This window comes from Sceloporus undulatus, chromosome 2 (genome assembly GCF_019175285.1).
Source record: "Sceloporus undulatus isolate JIND9_A2432 ecotype Alabama chromosome 2, SceUnd_v1.1, whole genome shotgun sequence".
Classification (NCBI taxonomy): domain Eukaryota; kingdom Metazoa; phylum Chordata; class Lepidosauria; order Squamata; family Phrynosomatidae; genus Sceloporus; species Sceloporus undulatus.
The window spans coordinates 58,179,360-58,204,291 of NC_056523.1; the positions used below are offsets into that span (position 1 = coordinate 58,179,360).

General features: G+C 38.1%; 1 protein-coding gene across 6 annotated transcripts in view; it reads left to right on the forward strand.

Moving 5' to 3' along the window:
* TASOR (transcription activation suppressor) overlaps positions 1-24,932 on the forward strand; it is a 92,108-nt gene that overhangs the window by 52,781 nt on the left and 14,395 nt on the right. For 2 of the 6 annotated variants that reach the window (XM_042451232.1, XM_042451233.1), the window contains exons 17-23: positions 716-772; positions 10,217-11,163; positions 13,316-13,438; positions 13,669-13,828; positions 15,521-15,629; positions 16,095-16,273; positions 16,368-16,523. In XM_042451232.1, the coding sequence (XP_042307166.1) occupies positions 716-772; positions 10,217-11,163; positions 13,316-13,438; positions 13,669-13,828; positions 15,521-15,629; positions 16,095-16,273; positions 16,368-16,523 (1,731 nt within the window). Of the gene's footprint in view, positions 1-715; positions 773-10,216; positions 11,164-13,315; positions 13,439-13,668; positions 13,829-15,520; positions 15,630-16,094; positions 16,274-16,367; positions 16,524-16,843; positions 18,236-24,932 lie in introns of those variants that run through there. The other 4 variants (XR_006102116.1, XM_042451229.1, XM_042451231.1 and 1 more) reach the window with 4 other exon arrangements.

The window sequence follows — 24,932 nt, forward strand, 5'->3', positions numbered from 1 at the left end:
CTCTCACTCCATAGCACCTTCCACAGTCTTTTCATGGATGCTCCTTCACAGGAGCTCTTCCACAGCCTTCTTTCAAAACTATAAAATTGGTAGGTCTAAGACAGCAAAAGTGGATTTTGGTGGGAATGTGTGTATATCTACATAGTAAGCAACCACTACCACCCTTAAGGTCAGGTGTGGGCCCAGGTATGTCTCACTGTGTGTGAATTCCTCCTCTATATCCCTCAGAGAATTGGATATTTACTGTGATGGTGTATTTTGGGTTGATTCAGAGGAAGAATTCATATTTGCCTGGGCTGTGGCTGCTTTTTGTCTGAGAGATGCTTTTTTTGGAGTCTGTTAGTGGACATTTGGCATACTGGGGCTCTTTTTTTAAATGATGAGTCTGACATCTTTGGCACAGTTTGGGTGTGGAAGCAGCAGTATCATGATTATGTAGCTCAAACCCGAGTATACCAAAAATGTTTCACACATGAGCATTCCCATTCTGCTGTTTTTGCAGTTCCAATAGATTTAATCAACTGTGCAATTCAAATCTTCAGTTGAATTAAAAGCGATTTCATAATATCCAAAGATAATATTAATAGCAATAATTAGTGTTATACTCTTTAAAGTGGATTATTTTAAATTAGTTTGTAACACATAAAGTGTGTGAGAGGATATACTTAATACGTATTAAGAAACTCTAAACTTGCTTACTGCTGCTCTCCCTCAGGAGGGGCAGGAAGAATGCATGAAGAGCAACTGAGAATACATGGCGATAACCAAACAGGTGAGAAGGTTGGCCTTTACTGCCTATGCCCCTTGCATTCCAGATAGCAGGGTACACTGTAATGCAGGTGGATGGAAAGGAGAGGTCCCAAAATTTGGGTGGAAGCTCCTGTATGTGGAACTTTAGTTCCATAGGAGGCAGATCCTGGATCTAGCCTCTTTGTATTGGTCAAGATGGTCAAGAGCACTCAAAACTTTGTTCAAGTTCCAACATAGTCAGATTTTCTTCAGTTTTTATCTTCATACTGTATGCACATAAAAATGCACATCCATATACATAGCAAGCTGACTGACTTTTGTCATTATATAGTACATTATGTCTTGGATGCAGTCGATAACAGTAAATATTTCATTCCAAATAGCGCCCTAAGTGAGAGTTTCATTCCTTGTTCTAATACCAGAAAAGTAGTGTTCTTTTTATCATAAAGCACTACTAACTTGCTTTTGGACAATATGGGTTGGAACACTTCTTGCATGTAAAGAATACAGTGGTGCCTCGGGTTACGAAAGTAATTCGTTCCGCGGCCGCTTTCGTAACCCGAAAAGCCTTCGTAAGCCGAATTGCCATAGGCGCTAATGGGGAAAAGCCGCGTTTCGTGCGAAAAAGCGCCGAAAAGCACCAAAAATTTTCTTCGTATCCCGAAAAAACATTCGTAACCCGGAACAATGATTTCCAATGGGATTTTTTCGTATCCCGAAAATTTCGTAACCTGGGTATTTCGTATCCCGAGGTACCACTGTAATGTTCTAATACTTGATGGTACTTGGGGCAGATCTGCATGAGCCACGAGTGGATATTCTTAGCAAGGGAACTTAATATGTGACAACAGAAAGACAAGCCAGAAAGGGACAAACCAATCCCAAACAAGTTATGGTAAGGTAGACAGAGCATACATGTTTTGAAGTGATAATTAATAATTAGGAAAAGAAATCTAGAGGCTGAATTTGTTACATGGGGAATAAAGTTTAATTCTTTGGGATGCACATTCATTTTCTTCTGTGTTTATTTTTGTTGTTGTACTGAGAGATTTGACTTAAACCTCTTCTTTTAAGGGTAAGTTTCTTTGTGAATTTGTGGGACTTGTATGGTAGAGTGGCTTTAACCCAAAACACACCCTTTTATAGTTATGCTGGGATTTTTCTTGTGTCTATTCAGCTGTTGCTTAGGATAGAAATTGCAGAAGTGCCAGCAAATTGAATGTTTCTTCCTCTTGTATTGCTGTTGTTGTGTCTACAGAGTAATTTGAGTAACAAAGTTGGACAAGCACATCTAAAACGTGGTTGATCGGTTTAAACCAGTGATTCTCAGATTTTGGTCCTCCAGATGTTTTGGACTTGAGCTCCTAGAGTTCCTGACTGTTGGCTAGGTTTGACAAGGCTTCTGAGAATTGAAGTCCAAAATACCTGGGGGACAGAAGTTGGGAGAACACTAGTTTAAATGATGATTTTAAACCTAATGACTTTTAAAAAGACATTCTTGGGTTTTTTTAATTGATTATTCATCTTTAAAAAAAACCTCAGCAGTTTGAATTAAATTTTTTAACTTTGACAGTTTATTGGTAGCTGTATGTTGTTAGACCAGTATCCAATGTCATTTGCTTATTTTTAATCACTTTATTGTATAGTACGAAAAATACTATTCAGAAACAAATCCTTCAGTTAACATAAGTTCAACCAAAACAACTTGCTTTAAAAGACCACTTTTTAAAGACCGCTTATTATTATTATTTGAGGTATTAGCCATAAATCTTAACTGCATTTTGCTACTTAAGTTCTGATTTAGTCCTATATTGATGTAGTCTCATACATCTATATATAGGCTACTAACTTGTCAATATACAGTGTGCCCACGTCATACGCAGATGCGCTTTACTTGGATTTCAGCATATGGTGAAAGCCGCACGGGGAGAAAGGGATGGTGCATCCCATAGGGACGAATGGTGCACATGTCCATGGCGCATGCGAGCCACCACGCCACCACATGCACGAACCCCATTCATTTAAATGGGGCATGAGCATACACGTTATTGGTGTTACGTGGGGGAGTCTGGAATGGATCCCCCGTGTAAACAAAGGGCACACTGTAATTCCCAAAATATATTGAAAGATGCAAGTCATATCAAAGCCTAATAACTTGGATTGTTAATATAAGAAGGCATTAAACATGGTTGATCAAACTTTCTAATGCCTAAGATAATGTTTCACAGTATTAATATAATAAGCAGGATTCAATTTTTAAAAATGAAAACATTGATATAAAAAACCTTGGTTTTGATTTATTTTTAAAAAAAACAAACCTGTTTTTCCCAATCCTGCATCTTGTACATCTCTCCAGCACAGTTTTCTCTTTGGACACTACAATATAAAAATCAGATTCTGTTTGGCAACAGCATAGCCAAACAGAACAAAGATTATTATGTTACAATTTTGCTGCTTGTTTACTTACCATAGCAGAAGGTTAGTACTTCTGCTAGGCAAACAAGCTTACTGAATAATGCTGGTTTGAATAAGGCATGTTACTGACTGATGGCAACTTGTTGATTTGATTCTTAATTTTAGAGTTAGTAATTACTGGTGGCATATTAAAAGCATCTGCTTTCTTAAACTAGAACTTTGAGGATTTGAAGGAATATTTGTTGACTCAGATTGTGTGGTGAGAGCCTTCCACCGCTAACATTAATGCTTACATAGTTAATTAATATAAATAAGTAACTGAAAAAAAATATGTACAGTCCGCCCTTGCCTTACGCGAGGGATCTGTTACGGACCCCGCCGCATAAGGCAAGTTCTGCCTATGCTCAAGGCCCATTACGCCCCATGCGCGCACGCCCATTCATTTGAATGGGACGCGCCGCCCCTTCCGCCCCATGCCGCCCCGCGGCTTGAGACCGCGTAAAGTGCGCCCATGTATAACGCGGGCGCACTGCAGTGTTTTAACATTAGCGGTTGGATTTAAGCTCCAGCAAGTGTACGTTAGGGAGCCAGCATGGTATAACTATTTGAGTGTTGGACTACCACCCTGGGAGAGCAGAATTTTAATCCTTGTTCAGCTATGGAAACTCACTGGATGACTATGGGCAAGTCACACACACTCAGCTTTAGAGGAAAGCAAAGGCAAACCGCCTCTGAACAAATCTTCCCAGGAAAACCCTGTGATACCAGCATAAGTTAGAAAAAACTTGAAGTTACATAACAACAAAATGTATGTTGTGTAAATGTATGTTGTATATATTTAATACCATTTTTAAAAATTAGCTATGTTGCTCATTGCTATTAAGTACTACAATGGATTCCAGAGTGGGCCAAATCCTGAATTCAGATTTTATCATTATAAAATAGGGTGAGAAGGGTTAGTACAGTGGATCAGTTTTGCATGCAACCTGTCTTTCTTCTGTTCCCTCTCCAACCTTTATACCAGCACCTCCCAACCTGTGCTCCGAGAAGCCCTTAGGGCTCCATGTGGACTTCCCAGGTGCTCCACTTTGGCCCCAGGAAAATGAATGAAATAAAAATTTAATGACATTAAAGAATAAGAAACAAAAAGTAAGACTACTCCTAAACTCCATTAACTTGTGAGACATAGGGTAGGCCTTGGCTATAGAAACTGATTCTAAAAAGGGCTCTTTGAGTCAAAAGGTTTGGGAACCCCTGCTTTATACAAAAGGGCAAACAGGTAAACCATGATGTAATCTCTGCGTTGGTCTGTATTGAAGGAGATGAGTTCAACTGTTTGTGCTGACAGTCCTAGGAGACTTACGGATACTGTATCGAGAACACTCTCCAGTCCACAGCGTGTCTTAACACTAACGTCTTGCTTGCCTCTAGGGTGGAGCTATGTCTTAACAGGATCCACTTTTCAAACAATATGTCAAGTTGACTTGTCTTTCCGCTTTCAAAAACAAAGTCCCCCCCCCCCCCCAATGCTTATCCTGCTGACCAAATGCAGAGGGCCTGGTAGCACAATTTTATTTTTTTCCGAGAGAGTGAGAACACTTGAGCAAGTGTGGCTCATCATCCCTCCCCACTTCTTAGGAAGCAGAATAGCATCCAGTTACTTATCTATTTGCTTTACTTTCTTTATCCTTTGGAGATGTAAAGCCTTTAGCTTTTTGCCACCATTCAACCAGAATGGAGGAACAAAAGCTGCTTCCGACACATGGCTCTCTCCATTCTAGGAACTGGCATGGAGGAGGTTATTTTGGCTAGGTGTGTGTACGTGCCTTCAAGTTGCCTTTCAACCTATGGTGACCCCATGAATGTCATAGGGTTTTTCTTAGGCAGGGAATACTCAGAGGTGGTTTTAACCTCTGAATTATAGCCAACAGCACCTGATATTTGTTGGTAGGTACAGGGGAAAAGTACTTCGGTACGTGATGAGATAAAAATTTGCTTGAAGCTCAAGACTCTATGGGCTATCGACTCTCCCCTAATTATTGACAAGACTGCTATTTACTATGGCCTGTTACAGACTGCCAAAATAAAGCTGCTTCGGGTCTCATTGGAGGTATGTTGTTTAAATGATGCTTGCATCCAAAGAATCCGGAAGCTGCACCAAAGCTGCCCTCCAGTGCTTAGGAATGGAGTGTGGCTTTGGCGCGACCTCCAGACTCTTAGGACCCATGCATCATTTAAATAGCATACCTCCAGAGAGACCAGAAGCAGCTTTATTTTGGCAGTCTGTAACAGGCCTTTGATTGCAAAACCTTTTGACAAAAAACTAGATCCACATAGTTAGGGTGGGCTTTCACTTGATTAAATAAAATGTCTCTGTTTTTAAAATGGATGTTAAGGTTGTTGAATATGTGTCAAACCAAATATAAAATAAAAATGTTGTGAAAAAATGCCATAATTCCTTTTTGATTTTTTTAGTTTCATGTCATAGTTTTCTTGATCATTTGATTTTGATGGGAGAGCTTTGTTCTAAAAGGTAGCACATGAAATAGTTTTTCAAAACAATGTAATGCCCACAGAATTTAGCAAGAACCATCTTAAAAGAGTAATCAATCTCTTGCATATACGTAAATATGTAAAGTGTCTTTGCTAGGATAGTGACTGACACTCAGTTTTCTTAAGTACTTGCAATTATAATTCATGTTTTTAAAAACTCTTGTGCCTATTGTTTATACTCGTGTATAAGTTGACCTCATGTATAAATCAAGGGCAGCTTGGGGGGCCAGAATTAGGGATTTTGATATGACACATGGATAAAGTTGAGGGTCAAACCCGGAGGAATGTTACAAAAGATCTAAAGGGGGAAACAAAGCACCAATTTCCTCCTTACATCTCCCTCCCTGGACCTCTCCCAAAAATCACAGTCTTGGCATGGGAAAAAGGGGAAACAAACCTCAGTTCTCTCTCTCTCTCTCTCTGCCCTTGTCTCAGCAGCTGTTTGTTAGCTCTGGCTGTGAGGGAAGGCTGAGGGATGAGAGAGAGAGAGGAGAACGCCCAGGGATTCAGATGGCAAGCTGTTTAAAGATCCGGTGGGCACTTCTTTTAGGAACTTTATAAGCAGTATTGCCCCATTTATGTCTACTCATGATTTTGGTGTCTGACAGAACATTTATTTCCTTTTCTTAAAGTCCTCCAAACAATTGTAATGATATATAGTAGTGTTGGAAGCTCATTTTCCTCTGCTATATGAGGGGGTGTTTAAAAATTCTCATCCCAGTCAAGGGACTGACCTAGAGCTCTGAAATTTATATGCTGTTTCACATATTCACCCCAAAGTTTGACACACTTAGCACATCATTTCTCAAATTTCTTTAACCCCCGCCTCCCCCCCAAATCTTATATTTGGTCACTGGAATACTGTTCTGCTCCTACTAACACCTCTGTTAGCTGGGCCTTCTGAAGTATTCAGTCATCAAAATATCTTTCTTACCCTACCCCCAAAAACTGTGGCCATCAGTTTTCCTGTTGATCAGTAAGTTTTGAATTTCTCCGGCCTTGGAGAACCTAAGTGCTACCACTGCAAGGACTGTTGTTTGGTTTCTGGATCAAAGTGATATAGCCATATTTCATCAACTGTAACAAGTTATTCCAAAAAATTATCAAAATTATCATTAGATTGCTCAATTTCATTCCTGGTCAGAATTCAGACATGTTGGCACCCCTTTGGCTGGCAGCTTTTGCATAATCAACTCTCATGAATTATAAACCAATGTGTCCCCAGGATATCTTTATTGTCTCAGTGGTTGTTGTAGCTGAGATTTGCCAATAAGCCAAAAATAAGGTCACAAAGACACTCAACAATTTTAGTTGACACTGTTGAAGGGCTCCCAGACCTTGCTGCATCTTTGGTCTTAAAATCTCTGTGCTGAAAGTTGACACACAGCTTCTTCAAAGTTCAGTATGATGGGCACTTGTCACTCAAGTTATTTACATCGTGGATTTTCTTCCATTGACATGATTTATTTATTTCAGTGTTCTGCAAATTTATTTGGAAGTTTCTAATGCAGTTTTTACTTCTTTATAGCAAAGGTTGTCTCCCAAGGTTTCTACACATTATGTTAGAACAGTACCAAATAATTTATGCATCTTGGTTGCTTAATGCTTTCTGTGCATTCCTAACATTAACTATTATTATCCATCAAACATTGAAAAAACTCTGCAATCTTATGTTAAAAGTACAGCAGCTAGATCTCTCTTTCTTTTACTAATGTAGTAGTTGTTAATAAGTATGACTAACTTTTAGATTATATCATTTCACTGCAAATAATAATAAGTACAGGTAAACCTTAATTAATTAAGGAAGTGTGCCCCTACAGATTACTTCTTTAACTGGAAATTTAGTACCTGGAGCAAAAAACAAAACAAAACAAAAACATGGAAAGATTAGGGATTGGTTCCTAAACCAAAAAAAGAAGAGCAGTTCAACATGTTTAATCAAACTGTGTATTAATAACTAACATATAAATGAGAAATGAAACAGCTAGGTCAAGTAAGCCTTGCAGAAGTAAACAAAAACATTTTGAATGCTCTAGAGATCACTTGAAGGCTTCTTCCAAAACACATCCAGGGATGACTTTTTCTACCAACCTCCATTTTTCTTACAATTTCCATTTTGGTGGGCAAACCTATATCTAACATAGCATTCTTAGGCTAGATATTGGGACATGTGGTGGCTTCCTAGCTCCAGGGGTTACTGGATGAAATGGATTAACTAGATCAATTTCAGTTTGGTTTCAGGCCAATTGGTTCTGCTGGACCTCTCAGCTGATTTCAGTATCATTTACCATAGTATCCTTCTGGGCTGCCTTACAGAGATGAGACTCTGTTTTCCATTGGTTTCTGGAGGGGCAAACCCAGTAGATGGTCCTGGGGGAATCTTGTTCAATTTTCTGGCCACTGGTTACTCAGTACCTGTTCTCCATGCTATTTAATATATATATAAAACCTCTGGGAGAGGTCCAGAATTTTTCAGGTGTGGTGCCATTGATAAGGAGATGACACCCAACTCCAATTGAAGAAGGCATTCCTGGGCCAAAACCAGTGTCTGTCATCAGCAATGAGGGCAAACAAATTTAAATTTAATCCAGGCAAGATAGAGGTGTTCCTTATCAGATGAAAGGTACATCAGGGAATAGAGATTCAGCATATGTTAAATGGGGTTACACTCCCCTGAAGACATGGGTTCACAGTTTGTGTGTACTCCTGCATTTGGCTTTGAACCTAGCTTCTGTGGTGGTTAGAAGTGCTTTTGTACACTTAAAGGTTGTATGCCAAATGTGCCCGTCCCTTGAAATGCTAGATCTGGTACATGCCTTAGTTACATCCCATTTGTACTACTGTAACACACTCTACATGGGACCTTTAAAGAGTGTTTGGAAACAACTGGTTCAAAGCGCTACAGCCAGAGTGGGACAGGTTTCTGGGACCCTATAGGTCCACTGGTTCCCAGTTTGTTTTCAAGCACCATTCAAAGTGTTGGTTATGAATGCTAAAGCCCTATAGCCTCAGGTCTAGCCTGTTTGGCAGATAGTTTCTCCTTCTTTCTGTTTCTCCACCTTCACAAACCCAGTTGGTGGGGACACAAGAAAGGACCTTCTTGGTGGCTGTCCCTAGATTCTGTAATTCCCTTCCCAGGAAAGCCTGAATGTCCACCAGCCTGCTGTCCTTCCATAGGCAAGCAAAACTTTTTTTTATTATTCCAAGAGGTTTTTAATACATAAAGTTTTTAAAAGAACAGGCTAGGGGGTGCTGTATTGTTGCAAACCGTACTGTTTTTAATAATTCCAGTAGTTTTTAAAATATTTTTAATTGCACTCATTCTATTCACTAGAGATATTGTGACTGGTTTAATTCTATTTTGTTCACTTTTTACATATTTTAAACTGTATTTCTCTTTTAAACTGTAAGCTGTCTTGAATCCCAATTCTGGGAGGAAAGCAGTATACATATGATAACATAAACTACATATGTTTTTGTAATGTGTTGGGAATAACTGGTGAGGCAGGCTTATCTGTTCCCTCTGTTTCTCTCTGTTTTGGTGTTGGTACATATTTTGTAAGTGATTCTGGAGGCAGCTCCTGTTTACCTTGCGTATTTTAGGACTAAAGGTGAATCAGCTAGAGCAAAATTTCGATCGTTTCTAGAATGGAAAGTGCATTGTTTAGTGCAGACACACTGCTGTATCCCAGCTTCTGGACGTCAGTGTTATTCCAGCCATCCTTTATCATCCTCGCAATGTTGATGCTGCTAAAAAGACTTACAGGCAGCCAAACTATTAGGAAAACAGGACTAGGCAGGTGTAAAAAGACATAGTAAAAATGAACTTCTTTGTTAGAGGCTTTGTTAACTGATGTATGCATGTAAGGTCATTAGAAATACATGCAGAGCTGGATAAATAGACTAATATGCAAACAGGATAAATATCAAATTATATATATTTTTGGGAGTGGAGGAATTGCAGTTTCCGTTCCATCTAGCTTAATTGCAGGTAGTGTTGGCTGCTTGGTTCCTGGGCAGAATACTTGGCAGGGGGAGAACATGATTGCTGCACTGACCCTGAGCCTGAATCCAGTCAGTTGTTTTGTTTTGCTGCTGTTGTTTTATCACCTGATGGTGCAGTGGTTAAATGCCTGTACTGCAGCCACTCACTCACAAACCAGGTTGTGAGTTCAATGCCAGTAAAAGAGCTCAAGCTTGACTCAGGCTTGCATCCTTCCAAGATTGCTAAAATGATTACCCAGATTGTTGGGCGCAGTTAGCTTACACTTTTTAAACTGCTTAGGGATTGCTTAAATGCACTTGCTATTACTCCATTAGTGTGAGTTATATTTGAAAATGACAGAACATGTCCTTTCTATTAATATTTATAAATAGCCAAATAAATAAAAATTTAAAGTGCACTTAAGAAAAATTCTTTGTGTTGGGCAATATAAATGTTTAATTAATACACTTGAATGTTTTAAAAGATGACATAAGATTGACTTTTCTTGTATAGGTTTGAAGTCTCCAGATGAATTATTTGCTTACTCACCACCAAAGGATGCATCTGAAACTGACCCTCGTATAATAAAAAGACAAAGAAATTTTGATTATCCACCTGCGTACTCTGCATTTTCAGACTCGCAGAAGGAAATAGTAGAAGATGAAGTATATATAGGGCAAGAGGAAAAATGTGAAGTTCTATGTGAAATTGAGACAACTGACACTGTGGCAGATTCCATAAGTGGAGTAATAGAAAGAGCAATATTAGAAGAATACAACGTGTTTACCAGTAAGATTCAGAAGATCTTGAAGCAGAAGAATATTACGTATGTTAGTGGAATATCCAGACCTGTTCTTTCAGTCCAGGAAGGTGTCATGGGACTTTCTGAATATATATGTTTACAGGCATCGGGTATTGCTGTCCAGGAATATGTAGAGAGACTGAGTGTAAAGCTCAACGATGTGATTTTGTCATCTTCACGTGGTATCCAGAGTGTTCCGTTTACTTGCAGTCCTAAACTGGCAGATGATTCAACTACTGATACTGAATTGAACCTGCCATCAGAAGAGCCTGTGCCTCTTTCGTGTGACTTTGATATGGAGCCCTTGCCGGAGGAACCATGCAGTACAGTAGAGGAAGATTCATTGATTAATGAGCAGAATCATTTAGCAATCTTGGACACAGGAAAAGAACACAGCTCAGTGAGTGCCGACATGGAGATGAATTTGGAAGCAGAGTCAAACGTCTCTACTAGTGACTCTGTGCCACAGAGAGAGAAGATGTTAAAGCCGGTAGATAATGCAAACATTACAACCCAGACAGCTGTGGTTGGCTTTATAAGCCAATTAAAACCAGAGGTGTTTGACAGCATTGTCAAAATTATGCAAGATGTACAAAAGAACATTGTCAAATTTTACATCCATGAAAAGCAAGAGAGTACACTTTGCAAAGAAATAAAGGTATACTTTCCTTTCTTACCAGGTCTTTGTGTGCACATGTGAATAAGTTGTATGTTTCTTTCTCTGAGTATTTCAGGAAATACATTTATGCACAGCTAATACAAAGTGGAAAAGTTGAAGCATGGCACTGAGAAAGAGCTTCATGTCATATATTAGCCTGTTGTGTGTTTTGTAGTTTTCCATTCTGATTACAGTGATAGAATTGTGATAGAATTGAGGAGTGATAGAGAAATAATAATAGCAGTAAGTTGTTTCTTAAGGAAATACTATTTTTACAAGCATGGTAGGCATAGTTGTTAAATAAACAAGGAACCGTCATAACAACTGATCTTTGAAAGCATATTCTGTTTCATGTAGATGCAGCAAGGTTGGAAAACTGCCTGTTGGTTTAAAATGATCTCATGATTTGTGGGCAGACTTAGAGATGTGAAGGCTTGAGAACCTCTTGAAAAATTTAAGATTTTTTCCCCTTCAGTTTTCCCCCCAGAAGCCATATTTTTGTGGAAAAACAGAGGGGTAGTTGATTATGGAGGATTTATTTAGAACGATGTATGAAATATTTAAGACAAGCTGTTGGTATATTTGTTCCACTACATTATTTTTAATAACTATGTAGCAGGTACACTTTTACACAAAACCTTATCTTGCAGTGCTGTTTGAAGTGGTGGTCCATAGACAGTGCTGGTGCATAAACTGTCAGTTACCAGTCCACTGTGTGTGTCCAAGAATGAAACAGCTGTAGCCAGTAGGCCCAAATATTGTACTCTCATAATCTGAGAAGTATTATGGACAGTATCAGATTATGGTAACTTCTGGTCCTAATTTTCTTCTCAGTTGTTTTATGAGAATGAGTGCTTTACATCTGCTTCATGCAAGACTAGTAGAGACAAAATAATTTTGTTTTGCAAATCTTGGTAATTTCTTTTGTCCCCCCCCCCCCAAAAAAATCTGGTATCACCAAAGAAATTTCTTATGGTTCAGGACCTTTATAGGTCCATTTATATGAATTTTCTTTTTTTTAAAGTTACAGCCATATTCTCCATATCCACCAATTTTTCCCTCCATGGATTCAACCATCTATGGCTCGCAAATATTGAAAATATATATAAAGTTCAAAAAGCAAACCTTGATTTGCCATTTTACACAATCAACAACACTTTACTATGTCATTGTAATTAATGAGACTTGAGCATCCACAGATTTTGATGTCAACCCTAGCAGATAATAAGCATTCAGTGTAATTCATTTTGCAATTATTTTCTGCATAAAATGAATATACCAAACATGATGTTTTATAGTTAAGTTACACATTCATCCCTCCGTATTCACGGCTTTGGGATTCACGGATTCGATTATTCACTAGTCCCTAGCTGTGTGCATGTGCACTCTTCCCTCTCTGTCCCTCCCAGGCTTTCCCCCTGTGAGTGAAGGAAAAGCCAAGGATGGAGGGAACAGCCGGGAGGATGTGCGCATACAGCTAGGGACTCGGGAATAATTGACCTCCCTGAAGCCTTGGCACTGAAGGAGGAAGCAGCCAGCACACAACCCTTCCTTTGCGCCCAAGGTTTGAGAGAGTTCTGGGGATCTCTCTCAAACCTTGGGACTGAAGGAGGAAGTGGCCATCACATGCTCCCCTGCCCTTCCAGCATCTCAAACAGCTTGCTAGAGTTGTTTGAGGCTTAGAAAGGAAAATGCACAAGCGCACTATTCCCCCCCCCCAGTTATTTGCAAATTTTTCAGATTCGCGATAGTCCTCCACCCCTAAGCCCCGCAAATCCGGAGGGAAGACTGTATAACTGAATGATCAGATTATACTTAACATGTTTTATATTTTTAAAGTAAGAAAATGACTTTCAGTCATTAAAGGACACTAATACTGCATTCTTTTCATTTTTTCCAAAACAATTGTGTTTTTTTAAAGGGAATAAAACAGGGAAAATGTACCCCCCCCCCATGGCTTCAAAATATCTTGAAATTTTACATGTTTAGTCAAAATGCTGAAATTAAAATACAGTTTTCAAAGGGCAAAAAGTGTGCTCTAGGTCACTATTATTCTTGAATTTATTGGTGCCTACTACGTTTATTGGCTGCATTTTTTGTTGAAAGTTTTAAATTAATTACGTTGGTTCAATGATTTCTCTGTTTGGTTTAGGAATATCTTACTAAATTAGGTAATACAGAATGTCACCCTGAGCAGTTCTTAAGAAGAAGAGCTGATTTGGATAAATTGCTTATCATTATTCAAAATGAAGATATTGAAAATCTAATTGATCAGGTATGTGAAGATCATAACCACTGCCATGTATTAAGGTGGCTTGGTAATTTGTTATATTCTTAGACAAAATCTAAACAGACTTTGGTGATTAGTCATTCACTTATTTGTATTTACAGCCTTTATATGTTATGTGCATAGTCTTGGAGAAATGTAATACCTGATCTACGCTTCCTTAATTTAATTTCTTTGTATTTTGTACTACTGTCAAATTCTAACCATATGTTTTACAGATACCATGTCTAGTAACTTTGAAGAGGCTCCCATGTGTCAGTTTTGCTGGTGTTGACAGCCTGGATGATGTTAAAAATCACACTTACAATGAATTATTTGTTTCTGGTGGCTTCATTGTCTCTGATGAATCTGTTCTCAATCCAGAATCTATGACTGTTGGTAAGATAGACAGATATAATTACATTCACTAGAACCTAGGACAGAGTGTGAAAAATATTTCAGATCCTTAATGTACCAGTGTAATCTCTAGATGTGCAGTTAGCATAACACTTTTGTGATTTTTCTTTTGTTGAAAAATCTTTAGTTTTTGTTTTAAAATATTCCTGTGCAAGTATCCTTATATAAAAAATATTGTACTATCAGGGATTAAAACCCTAAATGCACCAGATTTCTTTGATCTTGGAAGCTAAGTAAGGTCAGCCCTGGTTAGTACTTCATGTACTGTAAGCTGTATTTAAGAGGAAGGAGCTGGCAGAACTACTTCTAAATATTCATTGTCTAAGAAAAACCTACGAAATTAATGTAGTTGCCATAAATTGACAAACCACTTCAAGGGATGAACACACATGCACTGAATTTTGTTAGATATTTTGGAACATTAAATCCCTGAATTCCTGATCATTGCCTATGCTGTCTAAGGCTTTTGGGAGATGGAGTACCATTGATTAATAGCTACTAGTGTATAGAATAGCTTACATCACTAAATATCATTAATTGTGAAAACATTACTTAGCCATTTATCAATGTTGTACAGAGTACCTCAAATCTAAATGCTGTACAAACATAATAACAAGTTAGCCCCAGCTGCAGCACTAGTTTTCAATGGTACAGGTTTGCAAATAAGTTATTTATCATTTAGAACCCACTTTTCTGTTAAAAATGCCAATCAAGTTGGCTATTTAGCTTCTTTGTAGCTAACAGTTTAATATGTTCTCATGAAATGTTTCTGATTTCTAAATCACGGTGATCAAGAGCATGTTGCAGGTCCCCTCTTGTTTGTATGACTTGTGTTAACCAAGCAGGGTTCAGAAGTCTGCATGTTTGCTAACCCTGATTAACAGCAGTCAGAGTTTTACATATGCAGATGGAGTTATTTTACATCCTTGTTAATGTTAGTTGTGATTAGCACTGGTCCTTATGTAGCATTATGCAATTGTTAAAGCAAAACCCTGAAGGGAAGGAAGGGTTCTGCATGGGAAGAGGGAAAGCAGCTTGTGATTTCACATACACTTGGGAGAATGGAATTTTATGAACTTACTCGTTAGAGACAGTGTGGTGTAGTGGTTTGAGCATTGGACTGCAACTCTGGAGATCAGGGTTCAACTCCATGCTCAGCTATGGAAACCACTGGGTGACCTTGGGTGAGTCACACACATACTCAGCTCCAGAAACCTCGTGAGAAATTTCTCCTTAGGTCGCCATATGTCAGAAATGACTTGAAGGCACACAGCAACAACAGCAACAACAACCTTGTTAGATATATCAGGAATTGAGAGAAATTACGATGAGAGTAAAGAAAAAGAAAAATGTTTAGATTGAATGGACTTTTAGCACACTTGAGGCGTATCTTGCTGATTCAGACAAAAGCCCAGATTGTTCAGTCTCTGTCTTCCATGTGCTCAGCAGCATCTTTTCATAAGCTAACAAGTATGGATTGAGGGCAATAATCTCCTCCCCCACTCTCCCCCGTAGCTGGTATTACATGGTACATGATCTGTGGAAAGACTCTGCTAATGCATCCTGAGACATAGACATAAATACTGTGTCTATTCCATGGATTTGTCTAATCTGCTTTGAAACGATCAAAGCAAATTATCATAATTGCATTTTACTTTTTGTTTCCCAAATTAGCTAAACTTAGCAGTTTTCTGAAATTCCTTGAAGAGCACAGTACTCCAGATGGAAAGTGGCAGTGGAAAGTTCACTGCAAAATACAGAAAAAATTGAAGGAACTTGGAAGGTGTGTATTATTTCTTAATGTATCTAGTAGAAGAGGCATAATGAAATATTGGAACTTACTCAATTTTAGAATACCTCTGTTGAAATCACTTCATGTTTCTGTTGTGCCATCAGCTGTTTTGCAGCTACAATCATAGATTTTTAAAATATTTTTTCTTTTTCCGTTTTCTTTCATTTTCTGTTTCATGTTTGACTAACACATCGCCTATACCTGTTCCCTTCCCCCCGTTTTTTTTAAAAAAACCACAAAATTATTTTTTCACCTGTCATAGATTCATTTTCCTTTGATTGTGTGTGGCTCCACTTTCATATAAGGTCTTATGGTTTCTAGGTTGTAAATTTTACTTAAAAAAAAAACTTTAGGAAATCTAGTTCATTTGTTTGATCTAAGCTTGCCTGTATTGTGAAAAATGCAATTACCACACCTGCTTTTAAACAAAGAAGACTCCTTGCTCTTTCCCTCCAGAAAAAATGCAAATGCCACTAATTTGCTGACACTTCTGAATACTTACCAGAAGAAACATATGGTTGAGATTCTGTCGTACCATAGCTGTGATTCTCAGACTCGGAATACTCCAGAATTAGAGTGCCTTGTAAAACTTCAAGCTCAGAATATACAGCAAAGGCACATTGTCTTCCTAACAGGTAGAAAATCACTATTGGAATTGTCAATTTTTAAAAGAATTATTTTGCTGCGTACTGAAATAGCTTTTGTTCATTCTCTCTGTACTGTACTTAGAGAAGAATGTGGTAAGAGCAACTTATGCTGAAAGAGGAATAGTGGTCGCTTCAGTGGATTTCTTCATGCAGAACTTGCAAAGTCTTGTTGGCTACCATAACTTGATTACTGAAGAAAACTGCCTTCCTCCCCCCATTGATCATGAGAAACAGTCAGGTAATACCATGTTTCTTTAATTTTACTTACATAAGGATAGCTAGAAAGAAGGACTGGTAGAAAGTCTGTCTACTATTATAAGTAAAGGAACAGTGAGTACAAATTGCAGATCACAGTTGAATGATAGAAAGAGGAATATAATGATGAGTGGCATCTTAAAATGCAGACTTTGTCTAGCGGGGCATCCAAGAAATTTCCATGTGATGCAGAAGGGTTATTGTAAAGCTAGTGAAGATGTGTTCGAAAAACTAGTATTGAGGGTGTCAGTAATTTTGTTAGTTAATTTTCACCTCAAATACTGACCTACTGTATAACTTTAGATGCTGTTTTGACATTAAATCCTTTGGAGCTGGAAGTTGGGGTTTCCCAGCATTAAGCATGAACACATTTCGCTGAAGCTTTTAGCATCGGAATGTCCGGACGTTCACACACAGGGTTAAATGTGTGTTGAGTAAGTGAACAAAAATGACAGAAGACCAGCCCCTAAGTGATATGCGACTTTCAGACCTGAAGCCTAACTGTGTGAGTAGTGCATAGTATTTTTAAACAAGTTTTTTATTTCAATAGAGTAGGATTTTTCTCTTCTTAATGTAGTTCTCATAGAAAACGAAAAGGATGAGGAGGACATGTCTTTGGATTCAGGGGATGAAGCATCACAAATAGAAGTTTGCAATGATGCCTCAAAGTATGATTCTCACTTGGAAGTTTTTGAGAAAGAGACCAAAGCATCCCATGGAACAGACTGTGAGCAAAAGTCTCAAAGTGATACACTGTTGCCTACTGAAGGACGACACCAGCTTCTGACAGAAAAAGCATCTAAAACTGATATGCAGGATATACAGCCTGTTACTCCTGTCTCTGCAACTATTGAAGGAGAGAGAACTAAGTCAGTTGAACAAGTTCCTCTCAATAACTTTCAGATTTACAATAGACAGTTAAGTGTGCCCCACCAGTTCAGTCACTTTAATGTTCTCACTCATCAGACATTTCTGGGAACAACGTACCCCATATCTACAATTCAGAACCAGGAAGGAGGGAACTACTTCCTGACTGCCTACAGTCAGAATATAGAGATGGACCAGTCTTCATCTCCCAGTAACTGGGATATCACTTCTAATTCTTCCAGGCCATTTTCCAAACAGAATTAAGCCAAGTTAAACTCTTTTTAAATAATTTGTTGTGGACTCTGTTTGTTCAAACAAGTGAAATAACCGTTTCTATTCTCTGATCTGGCAAACGTTTCCTGTCTCTTATCTCAAATGTTTTCTTGTCTAATTTAAATCATGGATGGTCTGTATCGGGTGAAGTACCTGAAGTTTGAAATAAATATATATATATATTTTTAAACATTTAATGTACTTGAACGAACTTGTTTGTTGGCACTTTTACGTTTTTACATTTTTGTAGTTCATCTGTAATTGAGACTTCCAACTTGAAGTCTTGTCTTACTGTAAATTGAATGTTTATTTCAAGGATATGTGAAAGGAGTTGGCTTCATTTTTAAAGGCAAGTGTAACAAGATGCTGAAACTACTTTTTCTTTATCAAAGTTCTTATGTCTCTGTGTGAAAGTTTTGTACAGAATCTTTATATATAGCTAGCTATAAAGACAGTTATAGTTACTTTAACAAGTACTTTGAATTTTTGGCTACATACCTCAGTTAAAACATCCAATGGGTGGTTTTGATTTTGAAAATAAAAATGTCATCCTGATGGGTCCTAGTTCCACGTTGTATTTTGTTTTGAAATCTGCTTTGATGGAATAGATGTAGCCTGATGAGATCTTTTTGGCTTGCTTGCTATAAATAAGATAAGATTTCCCCACCAGTGCTACATGATGTGACATAAGATTGCTTTTCTAAGCCAAGCAAAATTTCTCTTGCTACAAGAGATACTACAATTCAAATGCAGACAGCTACTCAGCTAATTATTTAGCAGTGCTTTGAGATTAAACCTGTATAGCAAGGGTGGAGAATATGGGGCCCTCTAGATACTGTTGGGCTGCTGCTTACACTGTTCCTCATTATTGGCTGACATGGTTGATGGGTCTGAAACCCAACAATGTCTGGAGAGCCATACATTCCCATCCTGGTTATATTGAATTGGGTCAGTGATTCCACTGAAATCTCTAGACTTAAGGGTATTGAATTTAATGCACTATCAAGTGCAGCCTTAACATTGGTGGACTTATCTTGATAAGGGAGTCTGTGTCCCTGTACTTAGAAGATTTTTTTTCAACAGCCTCACAAGGCTGTGATATGTAATCATTGACCTGTTCATATGTTATATAAAATTGAACTTTTCCCATCAGCAGATATGCAGCTTGTCACAGCATATTGTGATCTATGTAATGTAGTAAAAAAAAAAATCAGCTTGTTTCAACACTTGTGGGGGACGACTCTCTTTTGTTTTCAATACACTGGGCTTTTCTCTTTTGTGGGGATCACTTCCAGACCACCAGGGAAAGAATGCGTATGCTCAAGCCCCATTCGAAGTAATGGAGCTCATGCCTGAGGCACATTGAGGCTTCTTCTGGTGTGGGCTTCCAGCATATGCTGGAAGCCACGTAAGGTACACCCATGTATAACACGGGCGCACTGTATATCATCTCCGACATCTGCTGTAAAATAGTACTTCAACTGCTTTATAATAGAAAATAAAACTAAGCTGCAGATCTAATAAATTTAACATCTATAATGCTGATGTAGACATTGGTATTTTGAGCACTTAAAGAAAGCCTTGAAAGACAGAATGAAGCAAGGCAATCCTTGGTAATGGCTGCTTGATTTAGACATGAGCTTGGAAAAAGTGAGTGGAGTGGTCTGAGAAGTATATTGTGGATAAAACAGTTGGTGCTAGGGTTGGTATTAGAGTCTGCTGTCATCTGGGGACTGTGATCCATAATATAAACATAAAAGTAGTAGGTTTTAAAAACTGCTGTAGAAGGAGTGATAGAAGAAGCTATACTGGCTAGAGCTGTTGGGTAACTGACATCAAGTGATATGTGGAAGAGGGGGCACACATTCCTCAGAAGTGCTGTAGGGAATAGGGTGAGAAAAGCAAACATACAGAGCTTACATATACTTTTGAAAAATCAAAGCGGCAGAAATCAAACAGATGCTCTTTCTTGGTGTGTGTATTTACAAGTATGGGTAATTTTACAGTAACATTAAAATGGGTTTGTAAATAGCAGAAGCCTAGTCACTTGTGACAAATAGGACTCTTTCCCAATAATTGAGGCAGGAAAGTGTTGGAAACATAAAACTAGTGTGGAGTAATAAGGGTGCGTGGGAGGCCCATTTCAAATCCATACTCGATCATTAAGCTTCTTTGGCGTGTTTATATCAGTCACTTTTTTAAAGCCTAACTTATCTCACAGGATTTTATGAGGACAAGATGGGTATGTCCATCATATAGAGAATTTGATGTCTTCCGAGGGAACTTGGGTAACATACGTAAATATTTGTGTTCTCAGGCTATATGGAAGTACTCTGAGCAGGTGTAGGCCAGGTTAGACTTCTTTTTTGTAGGTTAGAACTTTTAAGACTTGTTTGCAAGATGGTAGAAAATTTTGAACTTGAGATTCTATAGTTAAGGATGACTATTGTGAGAGTCAACGCTGGGGTGGTTTGAGGGAGGCCCGAGTAAACCATTCTGTGGTGATGGTGATACTCAAACCAGCACCAAGCTGTGCCTAACCATAATTAAATGTCTCCATAATGCCCCCAATAATATTATAGCTGTGGGATACATATATGGAAATTGAAATAGCTAGACCCAGCTACACCGATCAGAGCAGCACTGAGCTGCTACTATAATGTTGAAGGAATTTCTGTTGGTATTACTCTGGCTTTTGCCTGATTTGTTGTTGTTTTTTTTAGTGTGCCAGTATAATGTGATATACTATTAAATGTAATAAACTGGTTTGAGTGTAGGACTAGGACTCTGGTAAATCAGGTTTGAATCCCTGTTCAGTCGTGAATGCCCACTTAGTGACCTTGGGCACATTACACTTCCACAAATGAAAAGAAAAAAAGCAGTGACAAATCCCTGATTAGCTTTTGTCAAGTTGGAGTTGACTAAAAAGCACATAACAGTTGGTGGAAGATGTGCTGTCATCAGCCCCTCTGTATTTATCTACTGTTGTAGTCCAATGCTATATTCAGCTAGATAAGTAAAAACTTTGTGTGGAAGGACGTCAGTTTAAGTAAATCCAGCAGTCCAAATGTGTTAGCTTTTACGTTTTGTTGACTCTTCTCTTCTGGCCGTAGTTAGACTGGAGTGCTCTCTGTTTAGCCAGTATAGTCCACAGACTGAAGTTCACATAGGACCACTAAGATAGCTAGGTAATGGGATTATTGGTTGAGATCTCTAAGTCCCAACCAAGAAATTTTAAAGTTATGCCTGCAAAATAATACTATTTCTACAGATTCCTCAAATCCAGAATAGGTCTGCCGGGATATATATCTAGCATGACTATGTACAGATCCAGCAAAAATACTTGTAGAAAACAGACGTTCAAGGCTTGCCTCTTACTATCTTCTATTACATTGTTAGAAGTGTGACAGCCCAACTTATAATAGATGACATGAGGAGAGTGTTTTAAACTAGATTTTACCTTTTAAGACTACTTGGAATATATTCCATGTCACCATCAGGACAAACATAGTAGGGGGAGCTCTGACATCTAGGGACATCTTGGTGAGGATAAGGTAAGGATGTCTGGCAGAACAACTATATGGAATTAGCACACCACGACCTCTGCTCCCCTCAGCAGGGAAGTCTAATAAAGGCATACCTCAGTTAATAAACTACTTTCAGTTAGTCTCAAAGGTGCTACAAGATCTCTACATAGTTAACAAAGTAGATGTAGTCTTGGATATTTCATCTTTAACAGCAACTGTGGTACCAAAAACAGAAACAACATGGAAAGAATAGGAATAGGTTCTTACACCAGTTACTCATTCTATGAGGGGCTTTTTTTTGGGGGGGGGGGAGCATTTGGAGTTTTCTAGAGACTACTTCAAGGCTTCTTCCCAAATGCATACAAAATTGATTTTTTTCCACCAGCCTCCACTTTCCTAATAATTTACCTTTTGGTGGCTAAACTTACAGATCTATGCTTTTTTAAACATGCTGGAGATAATGGTGAGGCTTATCTGCTGTGCTCATGGCTGTGTTTTGCTGTTCACACATGCTCACTAAGAGATTCCAATGGCAGCTGCTGTTTACCTTGCTTGTTGTAAGGAGGCACGTGTGGCTATAACAGGATCAGCTAGAGCAGAATTTTGCTCTTTCCTTGCTCAAGCTTTATTGTATTGCTCCTGCAACCCAACAGCAAATGCTTGTGTTTCTCATGCCCTCCTTCACCCTTGTCCTAATGCCAATGCTACTAAAAATTCTAGTTACACAGAAGACAAGTTAGAAAGGGAGGCTAAGGAGGCATGAAGAGAGTTTGTTTAAAAAAGCCTCTTTCCCAGACAGTTTGTCAACTTAGGTATGCCTGTGTATTAAACAGAAGTAGAAAAAACATGATGGTGTGTACTCCTGTAAAGAAGCTACCAGATGGATGTATATTGATTTGTATAATCTTTTTAAAACGTGTATCCTTACACAGGAAAAGTACTAAAGTGATCAGTATCTACCATCTGATAGATAGATAGATACAAGTAACTACTGTTGAATATAGCTATAATTATTCAAACAAAATGTTTAGTATGAGGAATACCTACTATCTCATTCAATCAAGGTGGAAGATCTGAGAGGTACGGTTATGGAAGACATCGGGCCAACATTTTCTGGGAAGACTGGCTTTAAAATTGAATTGTATTGCACACTGATTTAATAAATAAGGTTTCTTGCCTATTAGTATGTCAGTTGTGTTTTGCATGGGTTTACTGACTCACACCATTTACTCATAGGTGTTGGGGGGGAGAGCTGTGTTACATTATGGCCCATTCTTAACTGTTAATAATGTATAGCAAAAAGGGGTGCACAACTTCCCCAAACTTAAATACTGCTGACCTAATTACATTGTAAATGAGAAGTAAGTTCCTACGACAGCAATAAGCATTTCATCTGGCAGCAGAATTGAATCAAACCATTTGTCAAAATACTGCCTTTTTCAGGACTACAAAAATAAAACACCAGTGTTGTAACACAAACTTGATGGAAAATACAGTGCGCTAAATAATAAATTGATGTAGAAGATAAGTGCACATTATGAACACTTGATTGGATGCTGTTTGAGAAAACCACTTTTATGCACTTCAAAAGATGTATTTGATGCATACGTGAAAAATAATAAAATGAATCATCGGTGCTATACCTGGCCTATAATAAAATAACTATGGATGATAGCAATCTGGACATCTATGCATAGGTGTAGCTAGAATTCTGGACAGAATCTGAATGGAAGTGTTAATTTATATTACAAGTGTGCACATCTTCTAACACTCCACATACCTTTTCACTGATCTCACCAACACTACCCTTCCTGATACCATGAAAGAAATTGTTAAAAGGCACTTCACATTGTACAGAAGCTGCAGCTAGTGAATTCTAATTCTGAGGTTATTTCAGCACAGAACTCAAAAACAGGACTGCGTCATGGCTCCTCTATCAATTATGTCACTGGTGGAATCACAACTATAACTGTCTCAAAATGCGTACAGTTACAGTAGTATTTCCATATGTAGTGGGATTTATTATGCTGTGCATTAGCATAACCTTTAAAAACACACTTGGGTATTATATAGTATTTACTACATTGACTTCAGTTGCTAGCAGCTATTCTTCATACTGTTGTCACATTATTTCTATATGAATAGAGAAAAGCCGTGTGCTTGATTTTCAAGGTGTTTTGGCTAACTGGTAACTTACTTTCCTCCCCACAATTCTTTAAAATATGGTTTTCACCACATGGTAATATAAGATGCATAAAATTTTAAAACAAACATAAGCAGCAATAGCATTCAACTGCCCGATACTTTATTACTCCTGCTAAGAACAGAATACACACAAAATTTAAATTAATTAGATAACTATTCCATGTAAACAAAACCACATACAGCACTGTTTCCCGCTAAAGAAGTTCTATTACTGGAAGCTCCTCATAAGCATACAAAATATGTAATCATATTTCAAGCGTCCTCAAGTGAATGAATACGTTCCACATTCTGTAGAATTGGTTCATAATTACAGTAGTAAGAGTAAAGTGCCAACACAACAATATCCATTTATTGAGCTTGGAATTCCTAAAGTGATGAAATAAAGTTCTCTTCTTGATTTATAATACTTGGAATAAGACGTGTCTCCAATTCCTTCTGCTTCTGGAGAAGACCCTGGAAAGATAAATGACAGGGCTTTTTAAATAAAAGTCTTGAAACAGTTCTAAATAGCAACATACACACAATGAAAGAAAACAGTGGTGAAAACATAGATTACAATCTCTTTATACTAGAGAAGAAACCTCAATGCTTGAAGATTAGACTGGTGTTGCATTCTGTCTGGAAAGAGGTCCCTTGGCATGCAGAGAATGATGTGAAAGTAGGCATAATGCCAAAAAACTGAAGGCTGGCAGTTACGAATGGATGACACATTTAGGCTTACATTTCCCAAATAAGACGCTAACCAGTGTTGTTAACCACTTTAGCTGTTGGAATCATCACATAGGAAAAACATTGTTAAATCCTCAAAAAATCTTTAACCAAGGATGTTGGGAATTCATAAAAGGGAAACAAATTCCCATATAAATATTTTGTGCAAAAAAAAAAAAAATCACTTCATTTTGTATACACTAGAGCCCCTTGCTAAACTAGATGAGCATATTCAATATAAATTCTTGTTTTCATGTCCAATTTTATTATTTTGACTCCACCTTTGTTGAAGAGGAGTAGCTGTGAAAAAACAAGCCAAATCAATACTTCTTTAAAGATACCAAAAATAAGGAAGAAAAAATCTCAAGCCAAGACAACTGGATGCAACATACAGGGCACTGCACACTATTAGCTAACCTATCTTCCAGGTAGTTTACAATGAGAAGAGAGAACGTGCAACTACATACTGATGGATGGGAATTTATTTAGTATATTTTCTTCCATATGAAATGCTGCCTACAAAGGAGCCCTGGTGGCGCAGTGGTTCAACACCAGTACTGCAGCCACAAGGTTATGAGTTTGATCCCAGGCAGGGCTCCAAGGTTCACCCAGCCTGCCATCCTTTCGGAAGTTGGTAAAAGGAATACTCAGCATGTTGGGGTAATTAGTTTACATATACCGTAAACTGCTTAGAGAGTGCTGAGTTCACTGATAAGCATATAGAAATGTAATTGCTATTTGAACAAAGATGTCATCAGAATACAATTTTCCATAAACAATTTGTATTTAATCTCAGACAAATTAGCTCTTTG